Below are 23,840 nucleotides of genomic sequence, written 5' to 3' on the forward strand. Positions count from 1 at the left end.
GAAGAGATAAACCACAGAACTTATATGCATGTACGTATAACCAATGGACATGGACAACAAAGCCGGGACCAGGTGGGGGGGATGGGGAGGAGGGTGTCAATGGGGTGAAAAAGGAGAAACATCTGTAACAAAAATAAAATTAAAAATAAAAAAATAAAAGTGATAAAAAAAAAAAAGTTAGGCTTTGGATGTGGCTTAACCCAGGCATTCATTCAGTGTCAAAAGGATTCTCTCTCTTCCTATCATCTGGCTCTTCTTTCCTCCATGCTGGCTTCACTCTCTACAGTTTAGCACGATTGTTGACAAAAATTGTGGCTCTATATCTTTTCAGGGTAGAGGGGGGATAAGTGGTGATGAAAGGAGACTTGACTTTGGGTGGCGAACACACAATAAAATAAAATAAAAATTCTTATTTAGAAACACACATAGAGCTTTTTAAACCTTTAAAGAATAATATAAAGTTAAATAAATCATTAAAAACATCCCTTCCCCACCATCAGAGAGACACTGGCTCATGAGAGACAAATGCTGAATTTTCCAGAATTGCTCATTCCAGTTGTTATACACAGCTTTAATTAAAAATTAAATTATAGCCCAGCCGGTGGGGCTCAGTGGTTGAACATTGACCCATGCACCAAGAGGTCACTGGTTCAATTCCTGGTCAGGGCACATGCCCAGGTTGTGGGCCAAATCCCCAGTGGGGGGCATGCAGGAGGTGGCCAATTGATGTTCTCTCTTATGGATGTTTCAATCTCTCTCCCTCTCCCTTTTTCTCTCTCTAAAATCAACGAAGAAAACAAAATTTTTAAATTAAATTATGAAAGTTCACAACTGGCACTTATATAAGGAATATAATGAACATAACAGTCTGAGGAATACGGTAGACCCAGAAACATGGAAGTAGGGCACAGACTGACATCCGTCAGAAGAGGGGGTGGGGGGGGAATGGGAAGAGCTAAACCACAGAACTTATATGCTTGTATACATAACCAATGGACATGGACAAGAAAGCCGGGGATGGGGCGGGTGTGGGGTGGGGAGGGCGGTGCCAATGGGGTAAAAAAGGAGAAACATCTGTAACAAAAAAATAAATAAATAAATAAAAAGAAAGTTCACAACTGGCCCTGGCCATTTTGGCTCAGCGGTTAGAACGTTGGCCCGCGGACCAATGAGTCGCGGGTTCGATACCGGTCAAGGGCATGTACCTCGGTTGCGATTGGTCCGCAAACAAAAGTGGAAAAATGTCTTCGGGTGAGGATAAAAAAAAATTATAAAAATTTACAACTGGTCCTGGCTGGTTTGGCTCAGCAGTTACAGAGTTGGCTCAAGAACTGAAAGGTCAAGGGTTCAATTTCTGGTCAAGGGCATGTACCTGGGTTGCAGGTTTCCCCAGCTCCATATCTACTATGAAATAGATATTGGGGGTAAGGGTTTGTTGGTCACCCAGTGTTCAAATAATCTTATTTCTGCACAGTACCCTATTATGGATAATATTAGTAAGTTGAGGCACTACCCTCTTTCTGGCAGCTGTAGGATATTCATCCTCCCTCCCATTCTTCATAGCCCAGGGGGAGGCACTTGGCCTAAGCCAACTAACTGGAATGCTCCCAACTGGACTTTGAATCTTGAAAGAGTGAAAACAAGACCCAGGGAGAGTTCTTGTAATCACTGCACCTGCAGTCCATGAGGAGCGGGAAATCCTCATCAGCATATTCCTGTGGTGTAAATTTGGTGTGGACTTGGTGAAACCTCAGCAATGTGTTCCTACTGCCTGGCCTCCCTTGGTTCCCATTCCTTATCTAGGAAAAGTACAAGATGAGCCTACATCATTTTGTAGTGCAAAGAAGTAAGAAAGTGCTCAAAATATGATAGAGACATGTCAAAAGAACATGGAAACCATCTTAAAGGAATGCCCACTGACAAAATCTGGGACAAATTTGAGTATCAAATAAATAATGATTAAGGAATGGATTATGACCTGCTCACTGAAACAGGAATCCATACTGACATAAATAAATACATATGTACATGAATATAAGGAGAAAAGAAAGCTTTTCTTCACAGTAGAATGCCAACTAGTATATGTAGATGGAATAACTGAAGTAAAAAGATTATTACACCATTTGGCAATTGTTAAAATAGTGTTGATTTATACTGTATTTATCAATGGATACGTAGGCTGGTAGGTGGAGGTTTGATGAAGAACAGGCTATTAGTTTCAGAGTATTTCCCCAGGAAATACTTATTAATTACAAAGATGAACATGGTATTCTCTCTGTCCCATTTGTTTTTTGTTTTGTTTTGTTTTGGGGGGGAGGCGGGGTCAACCTAATTTTTAGTGGCCTTATTTCAACAAGGAAAAAAACCCAAAGATCAACATGGTGACTTTACAGTGAAGAAAACTGGCAGACACGACCTTGACCAGGTGATCAAGTTTAGTACCATCAATGGTAGGGCAGGCTGACATCATGTGCCTCCTGATATGATACTCTGAGAAGAACACACCATAATCTTTTTTGTGTAGTACTCCTACCAAGAATCTATGAGTCTAGGCATGAGGAAACACCAGATGAATCCAAGTTGAGGGACATCCTACAGAATCGCAGGTCTGTATTCTTTAAAACTGTCAAGGTCACAAAAGAGGGAAAGAGCAAGGACATGTTCCAGATTAAATCAGATCAAAGAGACATGATAAGTAAAAGTAATGCATGATCCTGGATTTGGATTCTGGGCTAGAAAGGAAAAGGCAACATTGGGCAGGGCAGTTGATGAAATTTGAATGGGGTCTGTGGATTGAATAGCAGTGTTGTATTAATTGATGTTAATTTCTTGATTGGAAGGATGGCACAAAGGTTATAGAACAGTGTTCTTGTTTTGAAGAAAAACACAGTAAAATATTTCAGGGTGGAATGGTATCATGTCTGCAATTCGCCCTCAGATTAATTAGAAAAGGAATAATAAAGGGGTATGGGAGAAAATGGTAAATGTTAACAACTGAAGAATCTAGTGAAGGAGATACAATTCTTTGTACTCTTCTTGAAACCTTTCTGTAACTTTGAAATTATTTCAAAATAAATTAAATTTTAAAGAGAAGGCTAAGAATTCTTTTAGAAAGAGTTCTTCCTTTCAGCCTACAAACATACTCAAATCTCTCCCTAAACAAAGCAAAACTAGAAACAAAATAATGAAGCCAGGGGCTACTTGCTGTCACCATTTCCTCCCTGCTGGGTATCAGGATGTTGAGGAAACACCACTGGGTCCAGTGTCAGGAGGCCTCTGCTTGAGGCTGGCTCTGCCACACCTTAAACTATGTGACTTTGGCTAAATCATTTAACATCTCTGAACTTCAGTTTCTGCATGAGGGAACAATATCATCTTTCTTAGGGAGCTGCCATGGGGATCAAGGGAGAAAAGGGATACAAAAGCAGATTATCATCTCTAATTCTAACTGCAGGTGATCCCTTCACTTTAACTCCTGGTGATACAGGACTATTGCCCTCACATCCTGCTAGAATGCATCTTGTTCTTGGAGCTCAGCCTGTCCTTTGCAGAACTGTGCACAGCTGATGATAGGCCTTGGGTGCCTTTCTTGCCTCTCTTGATGTCCTCTTCTCAACCTAGCATGGCCCTTCCACCTTTCCATCCAGGATAGGTGCCCACTCAGGTCTCTTCCTGGTCTTTTCTTCATCTGCTTGCTCATTCTGGAATGTCTTCTATGTTGCCATCCCTTTAGGGACTTCCATTATTGTGCTGATGACATCTACCACTCAACCTTCTGCACTGGCTTCTCCTTTCAGTAGTCCATCTTATTTGGCTATTCCCACAGGTACTTCAAATTCACCTTAGGCAACACTAAATAATTATCTTCTTATTTGCTTCTTTCCCTATGTTATCTTTATTTATTTATTTGTTAATCCTCACCTGAGGATATTTTTCCATTGATTTTATAGAGTGAGGAAGGAAGGGAGGGAGGGAGATAGGAAGGGAGAGAGAGAGAGAGAGAGAGAGAGAGAGAGAGAGAGAAACATTGATGTGAGAAAGATACATCAATTGGTTGCCTCCCATAGGACCCCAACCAAGGCAGGGGACAAACCTGCAACTCAGGTATGTGCCCTTGACTGGAAATCAAACCTGTGACCCTTTGGTCTGCAGGCCAACTCCCTAACTGCTGAGCCAAACTGGCCAGGGCTGTTATCTTTATTTAAAACACCTTGTTTCCTCTAAATATTTGGGCTAGAAACATAGAAGTTGTTTACTATTATTGTTTTTGTTTGCTTATTGAACATCTACTATGTACCAGATACCACCCTAGGTACTTTGCATTCTTGATTTGCTTTATTCCTTGAAAGAGCCCTATGAAGTATATCGTACTTTATTCCATCTTACAAAGTTGGAATCTGAGTTTCAGAAAACTTAAATAACTTTGAGCCCAAGGTTACATAGCTAAGAAATGACAGAACTGGGATTTGGTAATAGTCTTGTCTGACTCCAAAGTCTATCCTCTTAACATTAATCACTATATTACATTGACTTCTTCCTGACTGAATTCCCATATATAATTGCTCATTGATTCCTTTTAATTTTTATCAGTGAAATACCTCTTGAATCAGTTCTTTCTTGGTTTACTGCTGATACCATGCTCAGATACACATCTCATACATATTTAAATATATGTATATAGATGGTGCTTTTTTTTTCTAATTATAAACATGATATATACTGGCTGTAAAAAAGTTCATTACAGCCCTGGCCAGTTTGGCTCAGCGGTTGAGCGTCAGCCTGTGGACCAGAGAGTCCTGGGTTCAGTTCCCACCAGGGGCACATACCACAACAACAACAAAAAAAGTTCATTACAGATCTGCATAGTGAAAGTTCTCCAACCCCAGCTTCTAAAGATAATCACTATTAACGGTACAGTATACATTGCTCAATTTTTTTCTGTGCATATAGTCGCATATTACGCTTTTACAATTTTTAAACAGATTTTTAGAGAGTGGAAGGGAGGGAGGGATGGAGAGATGAAGAGATAGAGATAGAGATAGAGAGAGAGAGAGAGAGAGAGACAGAGACAGAGACAGAGACAGAGACAGAGACAGATGTGCCCGGCTGGTGTGGCTCAGTGGGTGAGCGTTGACCCATGCACCAAGAGGTTGCCAGTTCGATTCCCGGTCAAATCCCCAGTGGGGGGCATGCAAAAGGCAGCCAATGTTTCTTTCTCTCCCTCTCCCTTCCCCTCTCTTTAAAACCAATTTAAAAGAAAAGAAACACACTGGCCCTGGCCGGTTTGGTTCATCAGTTAGAGTGTCGGCCTGCGGTCCAGAGAGACCCGGGTTCGGTTCCCGCGTAGGGCACGTACCTTGGTTGCAGTTTGTCCCCGGCCCTGGTTGGGTCATGCAGTGGCAGCCACTTGATGTGTATCTTTCACGTTGATGTTTCTCTCTCTCTCTCTCTCTCTCTCCCTGCTCTATCTGAACAAAAAATGGGAAAATGTCCTCGAGTGAGGATAAAAAAAGAAAAGAAAAAAGAAACACACTGATGTGAGAGAGAAACATTGATTGGCTGCTTCCTGACCTGAGATCAAAGCTGCAACTGGGTTATGTGACCTGACTAGTCTGTAGGGGACAACACTCCAACCAATTGAGCCACACCCACCGGGGTAATTATGCCTATTTATTTATTTAAAAATAGTTTTTTAGTTTTTAGAAAGAGAGGAAAGAAGAGAAACACTGATGTAAGAGAGAAACATCAATTGGTTGCCTTCCATATGAACACCTACTAGGGACTGAACCTGAAACCTGGGCATGTGCCCTGACTGGTAATCAAACACAAAACCTTTTGGTACATGGGACGATGCCAAACCAACTCAGCCACACTGGCCAGGGCTATTATACCTTTTGAAATGGGATCACATCATCTTGAAACTTGCTTATTTCATATATCAGTACACACAGAGCTACTTTGTTTGTTTTTTAATTAAACATACACATTTTATACAAGTTAAATAAGCACAAAAGAGTACTTTATAAAAAACAAGTATTCCTTCACCCTTGTTCCCCAACCACCCATAAGGATTTCTGTCACCAGTTTCTGTATCCTTCTGGGGTCTCATTTCTTATAATAGTAACATAGCTTCCCATTGTATGGATGTTCCAAATCCATATATCAAGTTATTTTTATGTTTCATTAGAGAACATTTAGATTGTTTCCAATGCTATCACCTACTAGAATCTACATTCCATGTCAATCTTTTTAAAAAATTTTTATCCTTACCTGAGGACATTTTTCCATTTTTTGTTCAGATAGAGTGGGAGGGAGAGAGAGGAAGAGAGAGAGAGAATGAGAGAGAGAGAGAGAGAGAGAGGGAGACACATCGACGTGAAAGGGACACATTGAGTGGCTGTCACCCACACAACCCAACCAGGGCCGGAGACAAACTGCAACCGAGGTACGCACCCTTAGCGGGACTGAACCCGGGTCTCTCTGGACCGCAGACCAACGCTCTAACTGCTGAGCCAAACTGGCCAGGGCCCATGTCAATCTTATCAGTTACTTATCACTCCTTTTTTCTTCTTTATTGATTTTTAGAGAGAGAAGAAGGGAGAGAGAGAGATAGAAACATCAGTGAGAGAAAACACAAATTGGCTGCCTCCTGCACGCCCCCCACTGGGAACTGCACGCCCCCCACAACCTGGGCATGTGCCCCGACAGGAAATGAAACCGGTGACTCTTGGTGCACGGGTTGACGCGCAATCACTGAGACACACAGCTGGGCTACTTATCACTCTTAACTTTTGTTAGCAACATGGTGCTCCACATTGGACAGATGCACTATAATTCATGTATTCATTTTTCTATTAATGAGAATTTAGGCTTAACCACTACTTGTCCTGCTCCTAGAGTACCTGTGCTGTTAAACATTGCTGCCGTTTTGCTGGCAATATAGTTTATGTACTCCTCCAACGAACTATGAGCTCCTCGAAGTCAGAAAAAAGGTGTTAGTAGCCATCCTTGTATCCTCATTGTTTGGCATCGAATTTGGCGTGCAGTATAGGCTCACGACACTTGAGTGTGATCATTAACTCTCCCGCTGGGTTTTGAATAGAGTGTGGAGAGACGGAACCGGGCGGCAGCCGTGCCTTTTTAAGTTGTCCCAGGCCTAGGGTCCGGAACTATTGTTGGGAGTGTCGTTGTTTCTCAGGGACGCTTTTAGCGGCACTGTCTACCCCGCACAAACATGGTTGTTACGCACCGGAAGTAGCCGGTTATTTTGCTAGAATTAGTTCTTCCGCGGGGCGGAAGAGGTATGTCCGCCTATACCCAGAGCCTTTCCAGCCCCCTTTCCTAGCAGGAACCCATGAGTAAGCTGTGGCGGCGCGGGAGCACCTCTGGGGCTATGGAGGCCCCTGAGCCAGGTAAGCGCTGGTTGATTAGGCCTTTGTAGAAAAGTGGCTCCTTTCTCGCTCCTTAGTGCTTCCAAGGTACTTCGACACAGGTGGAGGAGAAAGGCGGGGCTGTTGCTATGGTAACAGAGAGTAAGGCGGGAAGAGAGGGACCCTTAGGGTTATTGGGTTCTTAAGGGCTCTCACTGTCCTACTCCTGCCTTACACCGTTGACAGGCTCTCCTTCCGCAGGGGAAGCTCTGGAGTTGAGTCTGGCGGGTGCCCACGGCCACGGTGTGCACAAGAAAAAGCACAAGAAGCACAAGAAGAAACACAAGAAAAAACACCATCAGGAAGAGGAGGCTGGGCCCACGCAGCCGTCTCCTGCTAAGCCTCAGCTCAAACTCAAAATCAAGCTGGGTGGGCAGGTGCTGGGCACCAAGAGGTGAGGCCAAGAAACCCAAGGTTTATTTGGGGAACTTTAGGAGCAGTCAAAGAAAGATGGAGAAGCTGACAGGGCTTTCCAGAAGACAGAGAATGGACACTGATTTCAGCGTCCAGAAAGAACCCTTGAGGGTGTGGGGAAAGCTGGATATAGCACTCAGGCTCAGCTTACAGAGTGGTGTTGCTTCACTGCAGTGTTCCTACCTTCACTGTGATCCCTGAAGGCCCTCGGTCGCCCTCCCCCCTTATGGTTGTGGACAATGAAGAGGAACCTATGGAAGGAGTGCCCCTTGAGCAGTACCGTGCCTGGCTGGGTAAGAAGGATCTGGAGGTGGGGAAACAGGGTTTCTCATTATACCCGATTAAAGGGAGAAGGTTGCTTCTGAGGAGAGTGAAAATTTTTAGTGTCCCAGTGTTAACTTGGCCAAATTTGGGTGCTGCATCTGAATAATTCTACTTTTCTCTCTCCAGATGAAGACAGTAATTTGTCCCCCTCCCCACTTCGTGACCTGTCGGGGGACTTAGGAGGTCAGGAAGAAGAGGAGGAACAGAGGTGGCTGGATGCCCTGGAGAAGGGGGAGCTGGATGACAATGGAGATCTCAAAAAGGAGATCAATGAACGACTGCTCACTGCTCGACAGGTAAGTTGGTTCATTATTCAGTTACCAAATATTTAGAGAACCTTCCATGTCCAAAGAACTTAACTTTGCTGGGCAGTGGAGCTATCAGTGATGGAGAAAAGAATATTTCTTTTCTCATGGAACTGGAATTCAGAGTGTGCATTGGGGGGGGGGGGGAGGGTGGCAGCAAATAAGGAAATAATTTTGAAAAGCCATTAAGTTTATAACAAAAATAGGACAATGAAACAGTGGTGGGAAAGAGACATTAGATGGGGAGGGGAGACCTCTTTGAAAAGATAACATTCTTAATACCACAGGAGCTTTTTCAGGCATTGAGCAGTTATCTAATTGATGCTATTCTTTGCAATAAAAAGATTTAAAACAACAAACAAAAAAATTCCCGGAAATGTGGTGCAGAGAATTTGGTACACAGGGCAAGCAGTTACAGTACTAATACTCTTGCCTTTGAGAGTCAAGGATCTAAAACTGAAAGTCTGGAAAACTGGGAGGAGGCAGTATTAAGAGCTTCTGGAAAGGGTGCTCATTCTTGAGGTCCTTAAGACCCTTACTTTCCACGTTTCCTCTTCCCCCTCCTCACAGACCTCGCTTATCCATTTTCTGACACCACCCCCCTGTCTCTCCCCAGCGAGCTCTGCTTCAGAAGGCGCAGAGTCAGCCTTCCCCGATGCTGCCGCTGCCTGTGTCTGGGAACTGCCCGGCCCCCGCCCTCACCGAGGAGATGCTGCTGAAGCGGGAGGAGCGGGCGCGTAAGAGGCGGCTGCAGGCGGCGCGGCGGGCGGAGGAGCACAAGAACCAGACTATCGAGCGCCTCACCAAGACTGCAGCGCCTAGCGGGCGTGGAGGCCGAGGGGCCGCTAGAGGAGAGCGGCGGGGAGGGCGGGCCGCAGCCCCTGCCCCCATGGTGCGCTACAGCAGCGGGGCACAGGGTTCTACTCTTTCCTTCCCACCTGGAGTCCCCACCCCTGCACCAGTGTCTCAGCGGCCACCCCCGCCCAGCCCTCCTCCGAGATGCTCTGTCCCTGGCTGCCCGCACCCCCGCCGCTACGCTTGCTCCCGCACGGGCCAGGCGCTCTGCAGCCTTCAGTGCTACCGTATCAACCTGCAGATGCGGCTGGGGGGGCCCGAAGGCCCCGGGTCCCCCCTTTTGGCTACTTAAGGCTCTTCACCAGGACTCTGAGCCCTCTCCCCTGCCCGGATTTCAGTGTCTTCCCTACCCTATTAAATTTCATCCGGTGCCTCGACTTGTACATAATTTACAGAATTGGGGGAATGGGGTATGGGAAGCCAATTCCTCGTACACAAATCTTGCTCCCATCGGGGTTAGCGTTGACGCCTGGGAAATGTCCACCAGGCCAGGCTGCAGGAAGGCTGGCTGCAAGCGCCCAGATTCCCGCCGACTTTTGGGACCCCCACTTCTTCCACTGGGATTACCTGGTGTGGTCGGGCTTTTGGCGTCAACCTGGAGACAGGGCTCAAACCAATCAGCGGGAAGTTTGCTCTTCTGGGTGGCCGTCATTGGTTGGTAGCTCGAAGCCTGTTCTGTTGTCATGTTGGCTATTGTCGCTGTCAGTCAGGGCGGTGGGTCGAACCTTTCCCACTCTTTGTCTGGGAGAGCTCTTGTTGTCTGGGAGAGTAGCAGAGGCGTTGCTGTGGATTGGCCACTGGCCGAAACCTCTGATCCGCTCCTATTGGCCCGTTTGCTACAGGGCGATACTGATTGGTAGGACGGAGCAACCTGGCTCCTAGTTGGCAGAGCTCTCCCCGGATGGGAGCTCCGGCCGCGGAGTGATGGTGGCGGCAGGGAAGATGGGCCGGGCAGGGACCATGGCGGTGGCGGCAGAGGTGGCAGGGGCGGGGCGGCTGGCGGTAGAGGAGGCTGTAGTCTTCAGAGGGCTGTAGGTGGAGGCATGGCTCGGGCCAGCAGCGGGAACGGCAGCGAGGAGGCCTGGGGGGCACTTCGGGTGCCGCAACAGCAGGTATCCCAACAGCTCCAAAAGCGAATCCCGACAGCCATCTATTTCCCTTTCCCCTTTCCTGTCCCTACCTTGGGGGTGGGGGGGCCGGGGTAGGGGAGGAACTCACGAGCCAAAGGTATTGTGAAGTTCCTAAATATGCCCCCTCCACTCTTTGTTTAAACTTTGTAAGGTAGATACAGTTGGCTTTGCCTGCAGCTTCATAGACCCATCCCATTGCTACATTGGGAGCTTGCAGTGGCTTTCCAGTGACCAGAGGCATAGTGAGGCCCCACAAAGGCTCCCTCTGTCTTGCAACAGTTATTTGTGATGTTTTTCTGTGTGCCTATTGTCACAACAGAGTCCAGCAGCGTCTTCTCTTGAGGCAGCAATTTGGAGAAGAGCTGGAACCCAGACTCGCGCCCTGGATGCCATCCTTTATCATCCACAGCAATCCCATCTGGTTGGGAGCACTGCTCTGGGTCTCACACTGCCCCTCCTCTACCCTAGGAAGTCTGAGACCCAGGGGTGGAAAGATCCACCTTGGGGATGGGGAGTGGCAGACCCTAGGAGATGATGAAAGCATCTTAACTTTGGAAATTACTTTAAACCCTTTATCCATTGTCCAAGACTTTGAGATTGCTCAGACTTTCTGGCTTCTGCCAAAACACTCGCTTTACAGAAAATACCCTGGCAGCCAGTCTATATGCAAAAGCTGAAATATGCCTCTCTGTATGTCCACATCTTCATCTTGTTCTCTAGACTGATTTTTGCTATTCCAAATCCTCTTCCATATTGAACCCTTCAGACATTTGAACACTCCTCTCAGCATCACTCCCCTCCTCATAGATCTCTCTGTGCTAAATTTGGATCACAGGGTGGGACTGTGGATGTGCATGCAGGGGCTGGGTGTGGGGGTGGACAGTGCCTTGGGCTGGAGTCTGCCCTGGTTCTGAGTACCTCCTTGCTCCCAGCTTCGAGAGGTTTGCCCAGGAGTGAACAACCAGCCCTACCTCTGTGAGAGTGGTCACTGCTGTGGGGAGACTGGCTGCTGCACCTACTACTATGAGCTCTGGTGTGAGTCTCCACAGGGGCTATTCTTGGGTCCTTCTGCCTACCCTCCCTTGGACCTCAGAATTCTAGCCTTCAGGGACCCTTCTCTAGAGGAGATATCTAAAATTCTCCCTTTTGACCCCCTCCAGGGTTCTGGCTGCTCTGGACTGTCCTTATCCTCTTTAGCTGCTGTTGCGCCTTCCGTCATCGACGAGCTAAACTCCGGTTGCAGCAACAGCAGCGGCAGCGTGAGATCAACTTGTTGGCCTACCATGGGGCATGCCATGGGGCTGGCCCTGTTCCTACTGGTTCACTGCTTGACCTTCGTGAGTGACTTGAGGCTCTGGGCTCACTACCAGTGGCCCCTCCCAAATGAGGACTCTGAATTATCCCATTTTGTTTTCAGACATTTCAAAGCACACTCTTCCCTAATAATAAAGACACCACCACCTCACCCGATTGTCTTCAACCAACCATGCCATTCTTTCTTGCAGGCCTCCTCAGCGCCTTCAAACCCCCAGCCTATGAGGATGTGGTTCACCGCCCGGGCACACCACCACCTCCTTACACTTCGGTCCCAGGCTGCCCCTTGACTGCTTCCAGGGAATGTACCTGCTGCTCCTCCACTTCTAGCTGCCCTGCCCACTGCGAGGGAACAAATGTGGAAGGTGTTTCCTCCCACCAGAGTGCCCCCCCACATCAGGAGGGTGAGCCTGGAGCAGGGATGAGCCCTGCGCCCACACCCCCCTCTTGCCGCTATCGCCGCCTGACTGGTGACTCGGGTATCGAGCTCTGCCCTTGTCCTGACTCTAGTGAGAGTGAGCCAGTCAAGGAGGCTAGGGCTAGTGTCACTCAGCCAGATCTGGGGGACCACTCCCCTTGTACACTGCCCCTAGATCCCATACCCCAAGTTTCTTCTGTGGGGCTGGCTTCCAGTGAAGGGGACATCCCATAAGCAGTTTTGGGAGGGTAGCCCTGGTCCCAACTCCTTGAGTTCTCCTTGGCCTCTCCATGCCCTCCTAGAATCTGTCTGAAAGGGCTGGAGTCCTGAGGAGAGGGGCTGTGTTTGGGGGACTGTACTAGCTCTACCCCAATGACATACACAGGAGCCTTTGATCTCATTAAAGAGATGTGAACCAACTGCTTGTGGATTTGGGTGGACTAGTGCTCAACTCACTTCATTACACTTGACTGACTGGACTTGGAGGGGACAGGTAATGGCCACTTTTCCCACCTTCTTTGAAGGACAGCAGGCAGCCCTGAGGCCTGAATTGAGCTAAGACCTCTTGGTGAGGCGAAGCAATAATTTGGCACTATTTTCCAATTTATTTAGAAAAATAAATTCTGAATTCACATTCACCCCAGGGTTGTATGGGATGATAGTAAGGAGACACCTGAGATGAGGGTTTGAAGCACTAGTATCTGAGGGTTGGAGGCAGAAGCTAAAGACCTGGTCCCTCTAGTCCAAAGTGGTACAAGGGTCCTGGCTCCCCTCCCACCCTCTCCCTTTAGTAGTCTTCAGCCATGGCCAGTAGGACAAGGCTGGTCCAACCCTGGAAAGGGCGGCAGCCCATGCCCCGCCCGTCCCGGTCATTGTACTGCTCCCACAGGAAACCTGTGGCCTGGTATTGCCGCAACACATTGCCCACCACATTGGCACGGAGCTCACTGTGGAGCTTGGCAGCCCGGGCTTGGTGAGGACCCTCCAGAAGTGCATAGTGGTGGAGAGCCCCTAAAGCCAGGTAGTTGACATTGAGCCACACAGCACCCCGCCAGTAGGGAGGATCATGCTCTGAATTGCGCTGGCCATAAAAGGGGCTGGAGGCTGCAAGGGAGCGCAAACCAAAGGGGCTCCAGAGATGGCGACTGTCAGCTAGAACATCCAGTAGCGGCCCAAGGCGAGATGAGTGAGGGTCCAGCAGCTGCAGCAGTAAGGGAAAGAGACTGACATAGCCCAAGGCATCCACATATTGTAAGCGAGGGTGGGGCCGGCCCACCACCCGCACCAGCCCCTGAGAGGGCCGAGACTTCAGCTGCACTGCTTTTGTGTGGTTCCCAAAGTCTGCAAAGATTCCTAGTTCTGGGGCCCAGTGTAGCTCATCCAGGATCTCTGCCCCCAGTGAGGCAGCCAGTGGGCCCAGCTCCGCAGCTGCCTCAGACTCTCCCAGCTGCTCTGCTAGCTGCACCAGCACGTGGGCACCCAGTGACACCCAGCACCACAGGTCCAGGTGCCGTTCAGTGGCTGAAGGGTGTGAAGCACGGGGATAGTCATCCAGCCCTGAAGGCAGTGTCTTGGGGTTTAATAGGGTTGGCAAGGCTGGGTCCCGACCCCGCCAGCGGTAAGATAGTGGCACTGGCCCTGCCTGGCTCTGATGGAGCCAGGAGAACCAGGCATATAGGCGAGGGAAGGCCCTGCGGAGGAAGGCTAAGTCAGCAGGATCACCACCCTTTAGCATGTGGGCTACAGGCAAAAGCAGGGTTGGGGGGTTGGCATGGGCTGCTCGTTGCACCAGGAATTCTGGGGGTACCCGGACTCGGGCCTCATCCCCCAGCACCTGCTCCCGTCCAATCCAGCCATCTGCATTAAGTAGCCCCAGCCAGTGGCCTAGGGCCTCCTGGGTGAGACGGGGATCCCACCGCTGAACCAATAGCTGGTGAAAGCCTTCATCCCAAAGGAAGCCTCGTGGGAAGAATGACCGGGAGGGCACTGCTGTGAAAAGAGGGACAGGTGGAAAGAGGGCTGGGGCCACCTTCTGCTTAGACTCCTCAACCTTCATGTCTGGCAATACAAGACCCTGTCCATAGAAGTAGCCGATTCCACCAAGGAGACCGCTGAGGGCAGCCTGACCCAAAGCTTGCTCCTCAGGGCTCAGTCCCTTCTTCTGTAACTGGAAGGTCTTCTCAAAGCGCTCTCTAAAGGCTTCAGCATGGCTCTCCAGGGCCTGGGTCAGCAGGCTGCCTGCCAGCTGCCCCAGGGCTTGGTTTCCTCCTGCTTGGGCACTGCCTGATTCAAACACCAGCTCCACAGAAAAAGGGACTTTCACTGTCACCTGTTGTATCAAGAATTGTCCTTGTCCTTGTCCTTGCCCATTTGGGCCTCTGTCCTCCCATTTCAGAGATCCTGGCAAGCCAAGGTAACGATCAGGGGAGGTCCCTGGGGGCCGGTGCTGAAACCAGCTATTTAGGTGACTCTTCACCATCTCTGTCAGCAAGGGAAGTCCTGGATTGGAGGACCAGAAGACATTGTAGCTTGAAGGGAAGAAGATAAATAGGAAATATTATCCAGGAGGAAGTAGGAGGGATTATAAAGAGAAATACGAGGTGATAAGGAGTTAGGATGGGAAGGTCTTGGCAATATAGGGGACATGGAGCCCGATAAGAAGGAAATAACTGGTGGAAAGAGGGTAGAGTGGAGGAGATAGAAATCAGGCTAAGTCAGCATCCATACCACCCCTACCACCACCCCACACTTTCCCCCTAGTTACCTGCCATATTTGGGAGCAGTATCTCCTGGACTGGTTGGTGCCATAAGTGTAAAACGAAAGTCACCAAGTTCAGTGGAGTGCCCACTGATGAACTTCAACTGCCCCTTAGCCCCGACCTCTGGCACTAGGACTTCTTTGCCATCTGTCACCACATAGAAGAACAGGGACACCAAAGGGAGGGCAGAGGTACCTGAGGCCTAGATGACCAAGGACAGAAAAACATAGCATTAGATTGACATTCTTCCTTGAAAATCAGACTTGGTGAGAAAAAGGGGCATGAAGTTGGGGCAACATGAGAAACAACATATATCTGGCAGTGTTGAGGGTCACTGAGGGCCAGCACCCAGTGAGATGAGATAAAGATCCCTGCACAGAGTTCTCTGGGAAATAGAGTATTTCTGTGCCATGTATTATGCTAAGAACTCTACATATTATTTCCTTTAATTCTTACAGTCCTGTGAGTTAGGTGCTATTTTTATCTCCATTTTATAAAAAAGGAAACCAAGGCTTAGACACAGTAAATAGAGGGGGTCTTATAGGCAAGTGTTTAAGGCAGGCGACCAGATTAAGAACCAGAGGGCCAGACTCAGAGCTCCTGCTGTTACCCACCCCCACACTTCATACTGCATTTGCTGGCAGCAAAGGAAGGGTGGAGGGAGTCTGGGCTAGGGGAAGGGTGTCCTGAGGCCCTGACCTGAGGCTCTACAGTCACTCTCCAGCTCCAGTCCCCTCCGTGCTGACCCCCAGGTCTCTTGACGAATTCAGTGGTGAGCCTTAAGGCCCCATCCTGGATGTGTTGCCGCCCGAAGGAGAGACCGTCGTGGAACTCCCAGCCATAGGGACCCACGCCGTCACCCTGCTCACACGTGTGCCTGAGCTTAGGGGTCCCTGGGGTGGTGCCTTGCTGTGCCCACATCAGTCCTGGGGGTAGAATGGCCATGTAAGTCAAAGAGAGAGCAGCGATCCTGTCCCTCTGTGTCTACAAGAACTCCAGGATCATCCCTCTTCATAACTCTCCTGATCCACTCCTCCCCACCCTTGCCCTGGCGTAAAGCTGGGGCGCCCAGATTAAGACTTCGCCTGCCTGCCTGCCAGGGCCCGGTTACCGGTGAGGAGGGGTTGCGGGCTGCGGGTCTTCATGCCGAAGTAGACGTGTGGGCGGTAGGTGCCCCAGAAGAGGTCCGGGGCTACGGCGGGACTAGAAGAGTCGGGAGGCAGCGCCGGGGGCGCGGAGTGCAGCGTGACCGCCCGCCGCGCACGGTGCCACGCCAGCAGCCAGTTTCCCGACAGGGTCAGGGCCAGAGGCAGGGCCACGATGGCTAGAACCGCTCCCCCGACCGTGCCACGGGCCACGCCGACGCGGCTTTCCCGTCGCGCGGGGCCGCCCCGAGTCGCTCCCTCGGCCGTCCGCGCTCCATCTGTCGGCGCTCCGCGGCGGCGCCGCTCGCCCCGAGCCATCCCGGCACAGAGATCGGCGTCGCAGGAACTCCGAGAGGCGGCAGAGGAGCCCGGGTCTTGCCTCGCCTCCCCAGCTCAAGAGCAGCGCTTTCGGGGCCACTAATCTGTCAGCTGCACCAACCCACCCGCGCCTTCTGCTCCGCTTCCGCCTCTCGCCGGAAGCCCCGCCCCGCTACGTCAGGTTAAGCTCCCTAGCCCGGAACCACGTCCCGGCTTGGCCTAGAGCTCACCATACGCATCGGGTCACCTGGACCGTGTCCCCTGGGTCAGCGCTCATTTGGTGTCTTCACCAAGTCCACAGGCTAGTGGGGAAAAAACCCAATCTCACATTAGGCATTTTTAAGTATATTTTAAAATAAATATTTTATATATAAATAAATATAAACACACGTATATACCTGAGATGCTATCCTGAGTGTTTTACCATTAACACTGCCCCCCCCCCCCCACACACACACTGTAACAATATAAAGAGTTCCAACCCCTGGCACTAGCGGAGCTAAACACAGAATTGCAGTAGAGAAGTATAGGTTATTTTATTCATGAATGACGCCACGCAGGAGAAATGGTAAGCTATTGCTCAAAAGTCGGAAAGCCAAGATACCGCAGGGCCTGTAGGTTACAGATTATATAGGGCAGGGGTGGGGAACCTTTTTTCTGCCATGGGCCATTTGAATATTTATAACATCATTTGAAGGCAGCACAAAATTATCAACTTAAAAATTAGTTTGCTATATTTGGCCAAGCATTTATTTAACGCACCCCTAATGTAATGGCTACTGCTTCTCTTTGGTGAGGCGTGTGATGTTAGCTGGTATTAATGATGTTAATACTCACAACTGTTTTTCCAGGTTTGCACTGGTCAGTTTGGAGCACACTTGACTCTTTCAATGGTAAGTTTTGAAAAGAACTGCTCAGCCCAATCGGTGTGGCTCAGTGGTTGAGCATTGACCCATGCACAAAGAGGTCGCAGGTTTGATTCCTGGTCAGGGCACATGCCCAGGTTGTGGACCTGATCCCCAGTGAGGGGCATGTAGAAGGCATGTTCTCTCTCAGTGATGTTTCTATCTCTCTCTTCCTCTTCCTTCCTCTCTCTCTAAAATCAATAAAGAAAAAAAGAAAAAAAAGAACAAGAACTGCTCACAGCAGTGTTATTCTGAACACAGATGCATATTTTCAATGTATGTCTCTTCAAAGTGGGAAATTCATCATTTTATGTAATGTTTATAGAACTCAAGCAGTAGGAGGGTGTTGTACCTAGCTTTTAGCTCATCATCGCTTTGCAGCTGATTGATTTTGTATTATAGGTTATCAGGCACAACAGCTGGTTCCACATTGAACAGGTGTCCAATTCCATTTGTTTACTTTTCACGTACTTGAATTTTTCATTAAATGTCTCAATTACTTTCGCACATTCACCAGCATATTCAAGTGTCATAGAAGGCCTTTGTCCTCATTCCAGTATCCCCAGGGTTCCCAGGGGGTAAGAGTATCCCAACCCCTCCAAATCCTGGCTCCACTCCTCTCCATCCTTGTCCTCACCTCCTGTACACCCCTTCCCCCACAATGGAAATCCTACACTCTTCCTTCAGTCACTCTATTAGTTGCTCAATGGATCTCAGTAGACTTATATCCTGTCCTTTCTAGGATCAGAGATGGTTCTCTGAGACAAACTAACACTCTGAAACAATTTTACTTTGGTGCTAACTACTCTGCAGCAACCACTATGCACTCTTTTACAAACTCTCCCTCTACACGAGGCCTCAGCTTCTTAGCAATTAGCTCACTACATAACTTGTCCGAATATGGTTGTCTGTCACAACAAAGCCTAGTGAAAGCAGCTTGCTGCGATTCCAAACTCCACTGAAGAGCATTGATTTTATCCAGACACATTTGACCTTCCAATTCATTGAGTTTAGCATGTAATGATGCTCCAGATTGGCTTTTTTCACTACTGCTAACACATTACCACAAACTAGGCACACAGGTTTACCTTTGAATTCAACAAAAAATAATCACTTGGAAAGATCGACACTCTCCATCAATTTTCTTTGTAGTCACCATTTGATGGCACACCACTTAAGTTTTATTTTTGTTGTTTTATTCCTCACCCGAAGATATTTTTCCCCCAGCCTGCCTGGCACAGACTATCCTGAGTCACCACAGACAGGCCGCAGGCAGCTGATGAGAAGCATATGTGTCTGTCCTGTCATGTACTTGTATGTGTCCTATCCTGTAATGGATGTTCCTTGCTTGTTCCTCAAAATTTACATTATTATGATTCACTTAATATAAATTATGTTGCTATGAAAAAAGCTCCTAGATTTATTGAATTTCGAGTCCCACCTGCAGTTGCCTTGGCAGGGCCAGACATTTTGCACCCCCTGATATAGGGCAAGATCACAAAACACTGTGGATTAAGGATCTGGGTCCTGCTGGGAGTTTATTGGTTGGAGGTAAGGGTAATGAATTATTTCTTCAGGTCTTGAGGGCAGCTCTAACGTGTGTTCCCAGGTCCCTCTGTCTGGTTTCATAGGAAAGTAGCCAGGGGGTGCTCCACCTTAGGATTCAGGAACTGAAACATAACTTAGGTCAAGATATTATCTTTCCCTGGCTGGTGTGGCTCAGCTGGTTGTGAGCGTCTTCCCATACACCAAAAGGTGACAGGTTCAATTTCCGGTCAGGGCACATACCCAGATTATGGGTTTGATCCCAATGGGGGCACGTGTGGGAGGCAACCAATTAATGTTTCTCTCTCACACTGATGTTTCCCTCTCTAAAATCAATAAAAAATAAAAATCTTGCCCTAGCCATTTTGGCTCAGCGTTTAGAGCGCTGGCCCATGGACCAGAGAGTCCCAGATTTGGTTCCCGCTAAGGGCACATACTTCGGTTGCAGTTTGCCCAGGCCCCTGTTGGGGTCGTGTGGGTGGCAATCAGTCGATGTGTCTCTCTCTTTTCCTCCCTCTCTCCCTCCCACTCCATCTGAAGATAAATGCAAAAATGCCCCCGAGTGAGGATTTAAAAAAAAAAAAAAAGACTTCACACCCTTATGCTACTCTAGCTATTCTCATCTCCCATGGAAACTCATTATATAAAATACTTCATGCTGCCTGTCCACTCCTATTTCACCATAACCCAATTTCTGGCCCCATCCTGCACTGGTAGAGTTTTTGCTCATTCAACAATCACCTTCAGCCCAGTTGGTGTGGCTCAGTGGTTGAGCGACGACCCATGCACCTAGAGGTCACTGGTTCAATTCCCGGTCAGGACACATGCCCAGGTTGTGGGCCCAACACCCAGTGGGGGGCATGCAGGAGGTGGCCAATTGATGTCCTCTCTCATTGATGTTTTTCTCTCTCTCAAAAAAAAAAATCAATAAAGAAAATAAAACAATCATCTTCTAACCAAGCCCACGGTCAGTCGTTTTTCTTGCTACAATTGCACCTGGTCCACATCTCTATTGCAGCACTTATAATATGACTGAATTTTATTATTCATCTTTGTAGCTTAGTACTAATAAAAGTTATAGGCACAAGGTAGATGCTAAATATTTGTAAATTCAACAAATGTTTATTGCACATCAGGCACTATGCAAGGTGCTGAGGACAGATAAAAACAGCCCCAATCAGCCCCAACCTCAAGTTCACATGTTTACAGCAATGTATGAATCATCCCCACTTAAAAAATGAGGAGTGCTTGCATGGCTTGTGTGGCTCAGTGGTTAGAATGTTGGCCTATGCACTGAAGGGTTGTGGGTTCGATTCCTAGTCAAGGGCTCATACCTGGGTTGGGGAGCATGCCAGACGCAACCAATACATATCGCTCTCCCCCACTCCATCCTTCCCTCCATTCCACTCTCTAAAAATCAATGGAAAAAATATACTTGGCTGAGGATTAACTAACTAAATAAATAAATATGAGGAGTGCTTACGTCTGGCCAAAGATAATAACCAATTAACCACAGAGCTGGGAAATTCAAATCTAGGGTAAAACTTCTACTGTAGCATAAAGCTTCTTGTGTATTAATTACATGCCACTGAGATGGCTCAGACTCCTGGCAAGCCATGAATGAGTTTTGTCTCCATTGTCCTGTCCTCAACAGCCCTGCTCAACTCCTGTAAACTCATGCCTATGGCTGCTTTTATGGAGTCAATTCACCTCACATTTGGTCTTCCTCTTTTCCTGCTGCCTTCTATTTTCCCCAGCATTAATGTGTCTTCCAAAGAACCCTGTCTTCTCATGGTGTACACAAAGCAGGACAATAAGGCCTTTCACATAACACATATTTCATTCCCAGTAATGCTCTATGTGCTTAACAGATGTCAATTCATTTAATCCTCTCAACAGTCTTACAAGGTAGGTACTATTATCCCCATTTTACAAATGAGGAAAGAGGCACTGAGAGACAAGTAATTTGTTCAAAGTTACACAGTTACTTAAGGGCAAAGCTTCCCAGGCACTTTGGATTTTTACTACACTATACTGCCTCCTGGTAGTTTTCTTTCTTATAAAGGGATAGGGGAAAAAAACAGCCCTTTGAAGATAGCACCCCTTTAAGCAGAGAAGCAGTGTAGTGATGCTGTAGGAGTTATGAAAAATGTATTTGGGAAGTTACCCAGCAGGCAGTGTCTTGATATCCTTGATTGGCTAGCAACCATCTTTTCCTATAACCCAGAGCAAAAAAAAAGAAAAATTCTATATTGCAATTAAGTACATGAAATACACACACATACACACTTTATATATATCTACATACACACATAGATTCATAATTATATATATACATATTTTTTATCCTCACCCAAGAATTTTTCCATTTTTTGTTCAGAGTGGGAGGAAGAGAGAGAGAGAGAGAGATACATCAATATGAAAGGGCCACAGCGAGTGGTTGCCACCCACACGACCAACCAGGGCCAGGGACAAACTACAACCGAGGTGCGTGCCCTTAGCAGGAACTGAACCCAGGTCTCTCTGGACTGCAGGCCGACACTCTAACTGCTAAGCCAAACCGGACAAGGCCATAATTATATATTTAGAACTTAAATTTCTTAAAAGAATACTTCCCATTCCATGTGCCATGCACTGTTACTTTTTATTCTGCCATCTCTCAGCCTGCCTGCCAGGATTGGTGCAACACAATGAAACTACAAGCACACACTGCTTGGAGTGAGGGGGAAATGCTTTGCAAGGGAGCAGATGCTCCAGATCTTTGGACGCTGTCCCACTTATTTGCAGATTGGTACCCCCAGGTTACAAATTATTTCCTTGAGATGGAGTTTCTGCAAACCATACACCCTAGCTTTGTCTCTTGCTTTTTAGGGGAAGAAACTTTGAAGTCAAAAGATAACAAACCCTTATTCACATACAAAAAGCACTCAATGCACCTGGGTAGGCCAGGTTTCCAGAGAATGCATTAACACAGGTTGAGAGTGCATTAACACAAGATTACAAAACATCCATCTTCCAACCCCAAATTATTCTATTTTACTTTATTTTTATTTATTTATTTATTTATTTAATCCTCACCCGAGGACATTTTTCCATTTTTTGTTCAGATGGGGGGGGGCATTGATGTGAAAGGGACACATCAAGTGGCTACCACCCACACAACCCAACCAGGGCCAGGGACAAACTGCAGCTGAGGTATACGTGCTTAGCAGGAACCGAACCCGGGTCTCTCTGGACCGCAGGCCAACGCTCTAACCACTGAGCGACTGGCCAGGGCTATTTTACTTTACTTATTAAAGGCTGATTTAACCTCCTAAATTGATTTCATGATCCACACTGATGAGTGGTAACTCAATATGAAAAGTACTTTAGGTGCTGTTCTCTGAAATAGTAGTGAGACAAAACCAGTGATGTGGTTTGGAAATATAAAATTAGATAGCAGCAAAAATGATGAGAAAAAAGGAGACAGGGTAGGAGAATGCAACAATAATACAGGGGAGTGAAGGGAATGAAGAGAACATTTCAGGAGCTTTTGTTTAAGATGGAACATTCTGAACTTACTGGCTGGATATGCAGGGAAAAGGAGACAGCAGAATCAGAGATAATGCTGTGATTTCCAGGCCAGGTGGCTGAGCAGATGAAGTGCCTTTAAAAGGAATGGGGAAGTCAGGGGGAGAGGCAAGTATACGTGTATGTAAGATTATCAATTCTATTTTGGACAAAGAGTATTTGTAGGATTTAGAGAAAATTGGTAGTAGGTAACCTGACTGTAGCACAGAAGTTGAGATGAGATCAAAAGAGAAATGCTGGGTTTAACCCAAGAGGGTAGTTCAAGTTAGGACAGAAGATGAGATGCCCCCTAAATAGAGAAGACAAAAAAGTTTGCCTTTATGGTTAAGAGAAGAAAAATTAAAAAGAGAAGTTCCACAGGGAGTGAATTAAAAGTGGCAAATGCTACTGAGATGGAAAGATGAAGGCTGAAAAAAAAACCAACAAACAGCACTGGATTTAGCTAATAAGAGTAAGAAGTATCATGAGGGAGTGGCGGGGGGGAGCCAAATTCAAAACAGTTAAAAAGTGAGTGATGATTAGAAAATGAACTAAATTCAAGTTCGTCCAGACCCCTCCTGGATCCTGTCTCCTCCCAGAAGCACTGGTTAGATTTGTAGTCACGGGGCTCTTTTTTTTCTGGTGGTGGTGGGGGGGGGGGGGGGCTCACTATGACCCTCCAGATAGTGATTTAAATGGTTAAGTTCAGCTTTTCTTGGATAAGTGTCCTGGTCAGTCCCAGGTTAAAATCTGTTGGTCTCTTACGCGCTGTCAGCGACCCGCACCAGCGCCAGGCTTGTCCCCGCTCCCCACCACACCCCTGGCCTGGATGTGGGAGGCGAAGGTAGTGAGCATTTCTTGGGCAGTGAGGTGGGTGCCGCGCAAAATCAGGCGATGCCCGTCTCCTACGGAAGAAACGAACGAATCAGGTACGAGGAGGACATCAGGGCCGAGAGGGTGCAGACTGCCGCCCGACTCCCCAAGCGAGCCCACCGAAAAGCACGTCCACGCAGGGTTCGGAGCCGTCGTGCCTCACGTCCGCAATCACTGAGCAGTTCAAGTTGGTGGCGCGGACCTTCTCGCTGCTCACCGCCTGGAGGAAGGTCCTGCGGTGGGAAAGCGACGTAAGCGCCGGGCGGAAGAGAGGCTAGACCCTCAGCCGGACAGAGATGCGTCCCTTTCCATCCCTCTCACCCCGCACCACCACCCCATACCTCGTCGACTCCACGTTCTTCTCGAAGGGACAGAACTGAACCCGAACTTCCTTGACAGCCCGGAGCCCAAGCCGAGCCAAGGCCGCCGCCATGGTAACCTCCGCCCGGAAGCACTCGCTCGGACAGACGTGACGTCAGTGACGGAAGCTGTGAGTGGCTGTGCTGCCGCGGCCCCTCCCCCGGCCTCCGCAGAGGACGGTCTCCGGGCCACAGAT

General features: G+C 48.0%; 4 protein-coding genes across 11 annotated transcripts; 2 read left to right on the forward strand and 2 right to left on the reverse strand.

Annotated features, from left to right (window-relative positions):
• Window positions 1-7,295: 7,295 nt before the first annotated feature.
• On the forward strand, window positions 7,296-9,700 carry INO80B (INO80 complex subunit B). Its single transcript, XM_036262721.1, has 5 exons — window positions 7,296-7,412; window positions 7,632-7,824; window positions 8,019-8,137; window positions 8,295-8,464; window positions 9,090-9,700. The coding sequence occupies exons 1-5, from the start codon at window positions 7,355-7,357 to the stop codon at window positions 9,618-9,620; spliced, it is 1,071 nt and encodes a 356-aa protein (XP_036118614.1). The 5' UTR covers window positions 7,296-7,354; the 3' UTR covers window positions 9,621-9,700.
• A 523-nt stretch (window positions 9,701-10,223) lies between these two features.
• Window positions 10,224-12,632, forward strand: WBP1 (WW domain binding protein 1). Of its 2 annotated transcripts, XM_036262724.1 has the most exons (5): window positions 10,235-10,440; window positions 10,778-10,879; window positions 11,391-11,493; window positions 11,619-11,795; window positions 11,964-12,632. In XM_036262724.1, exons 1-5 carry the CDS (start codon window positions 10,372-10,374, stop codon window positions 12,422-12,424), a joined length of 912 nt encoding a protein of 303 aa, XP_036118617.1. In that variant the 5' UTR covers window positions 10,235-10,371; the 3' UTR covers window positions 12,425-12,632. The 2 variants fall into 2 exon arrangements, with proteins under 2 accessions (XP_036118615.1, XP_036118617.1); XM_036262722.1 differs by lacking the exon at window positions 10,778-10,879 and having other exon boundaries at window positions 10,224-10,440.
• Window positions 12,633-12,785: 153 nt separating this feature from the next.
• MOGS (mannosyl-oligosaccharide glucosidase) lies at window positions 12,786-16,574 on the reverse strand. Its single transcript, XM_036262720.1, has 4 exons — window positions 16,061-16,574; window positions 15,649-15,875; window positions 14,955-15,151; window positions 12,786-14,718 (listed from the first exon to the last, which is right to left on the reverse strand). The coding sequence occupies exons 1-4, from the start codon at window positions 16,410-16,412 to the stop codon at window positions 12,978-12,980; spliced, it is 2,517 nt and encodes an 838-aa protein (XP_036118613.1). The 5' UTR covers window positions 16,413-16,574; the 3' UTR covers window positions 12,786-12,977.
• Window positions 16,575-16,698: 124 nt separating this feature from the next.
• On the reverse strand, window positions 16,699-23,838 carry MRPL53 (mitochondrial ribosomal protein L53). 7 transcript variants are annotated; one of them, XR_004959677.1, is made up of 5 exons: window positions 23,626-23,838; window positions 23,405-23,517; window positions 23,177-23,316; window positions 22,424-22,508; window positions 19,977-21,078 (listed from the first exon to the last, which is right to left on the reverse strand). XR_004959677.1 is itself a non-coding variant. In XM_036262614.1 (4 exons), the coding sequence occupies exons 1-3, from the start codon at window positions 23,715-23,717 to the stop codon at window positions 23,183-23,185; spliced, it is 339 nt and encodes a 112-aa protein (XP_036118507.1). In that variant the 5' UTR covers window positions 23,718-23,838; the 3' UTR covers window positions 16,699-16,714; window positions 23,177-23,182. The 7 variants fall into 7 exon arrangements, 5 of the variants coding, with proteins under 5 accessions (XP_036118507.1, XP_036118506.1, XP_036118505.1 ...); XM_036262614.1 differs by lacking the exons at window positions 19,977-21,078; window positions 22,424-22,508 and adding an exon at window positions 16,699-16,714; XM_036262613.1 differs by lacking the exons at window positions 19,977-21,078; window positions 22,424-22,508 and adding an exon at window positions 18,821-18,987.
• Between the last annotated feature and the right edge of the window lie 2 nt (window positions 23,839-23,840).

Source organism: Molossus molossus, unplaced genomic scaffold, assembly GCF_014108415.1.
Source record: "Molossus molossus isolate mMolMol1 unplaced genomic scaffold, mMolMol1.p scaffold_m16_p_15, whole genome shotgun sequence".
Taxonomy (NCBI): Eukaryota; Metazoa; Chordata; class Mammalia; order Chiroptera; family Molossidae; genus Molossus; species Molossus molossus.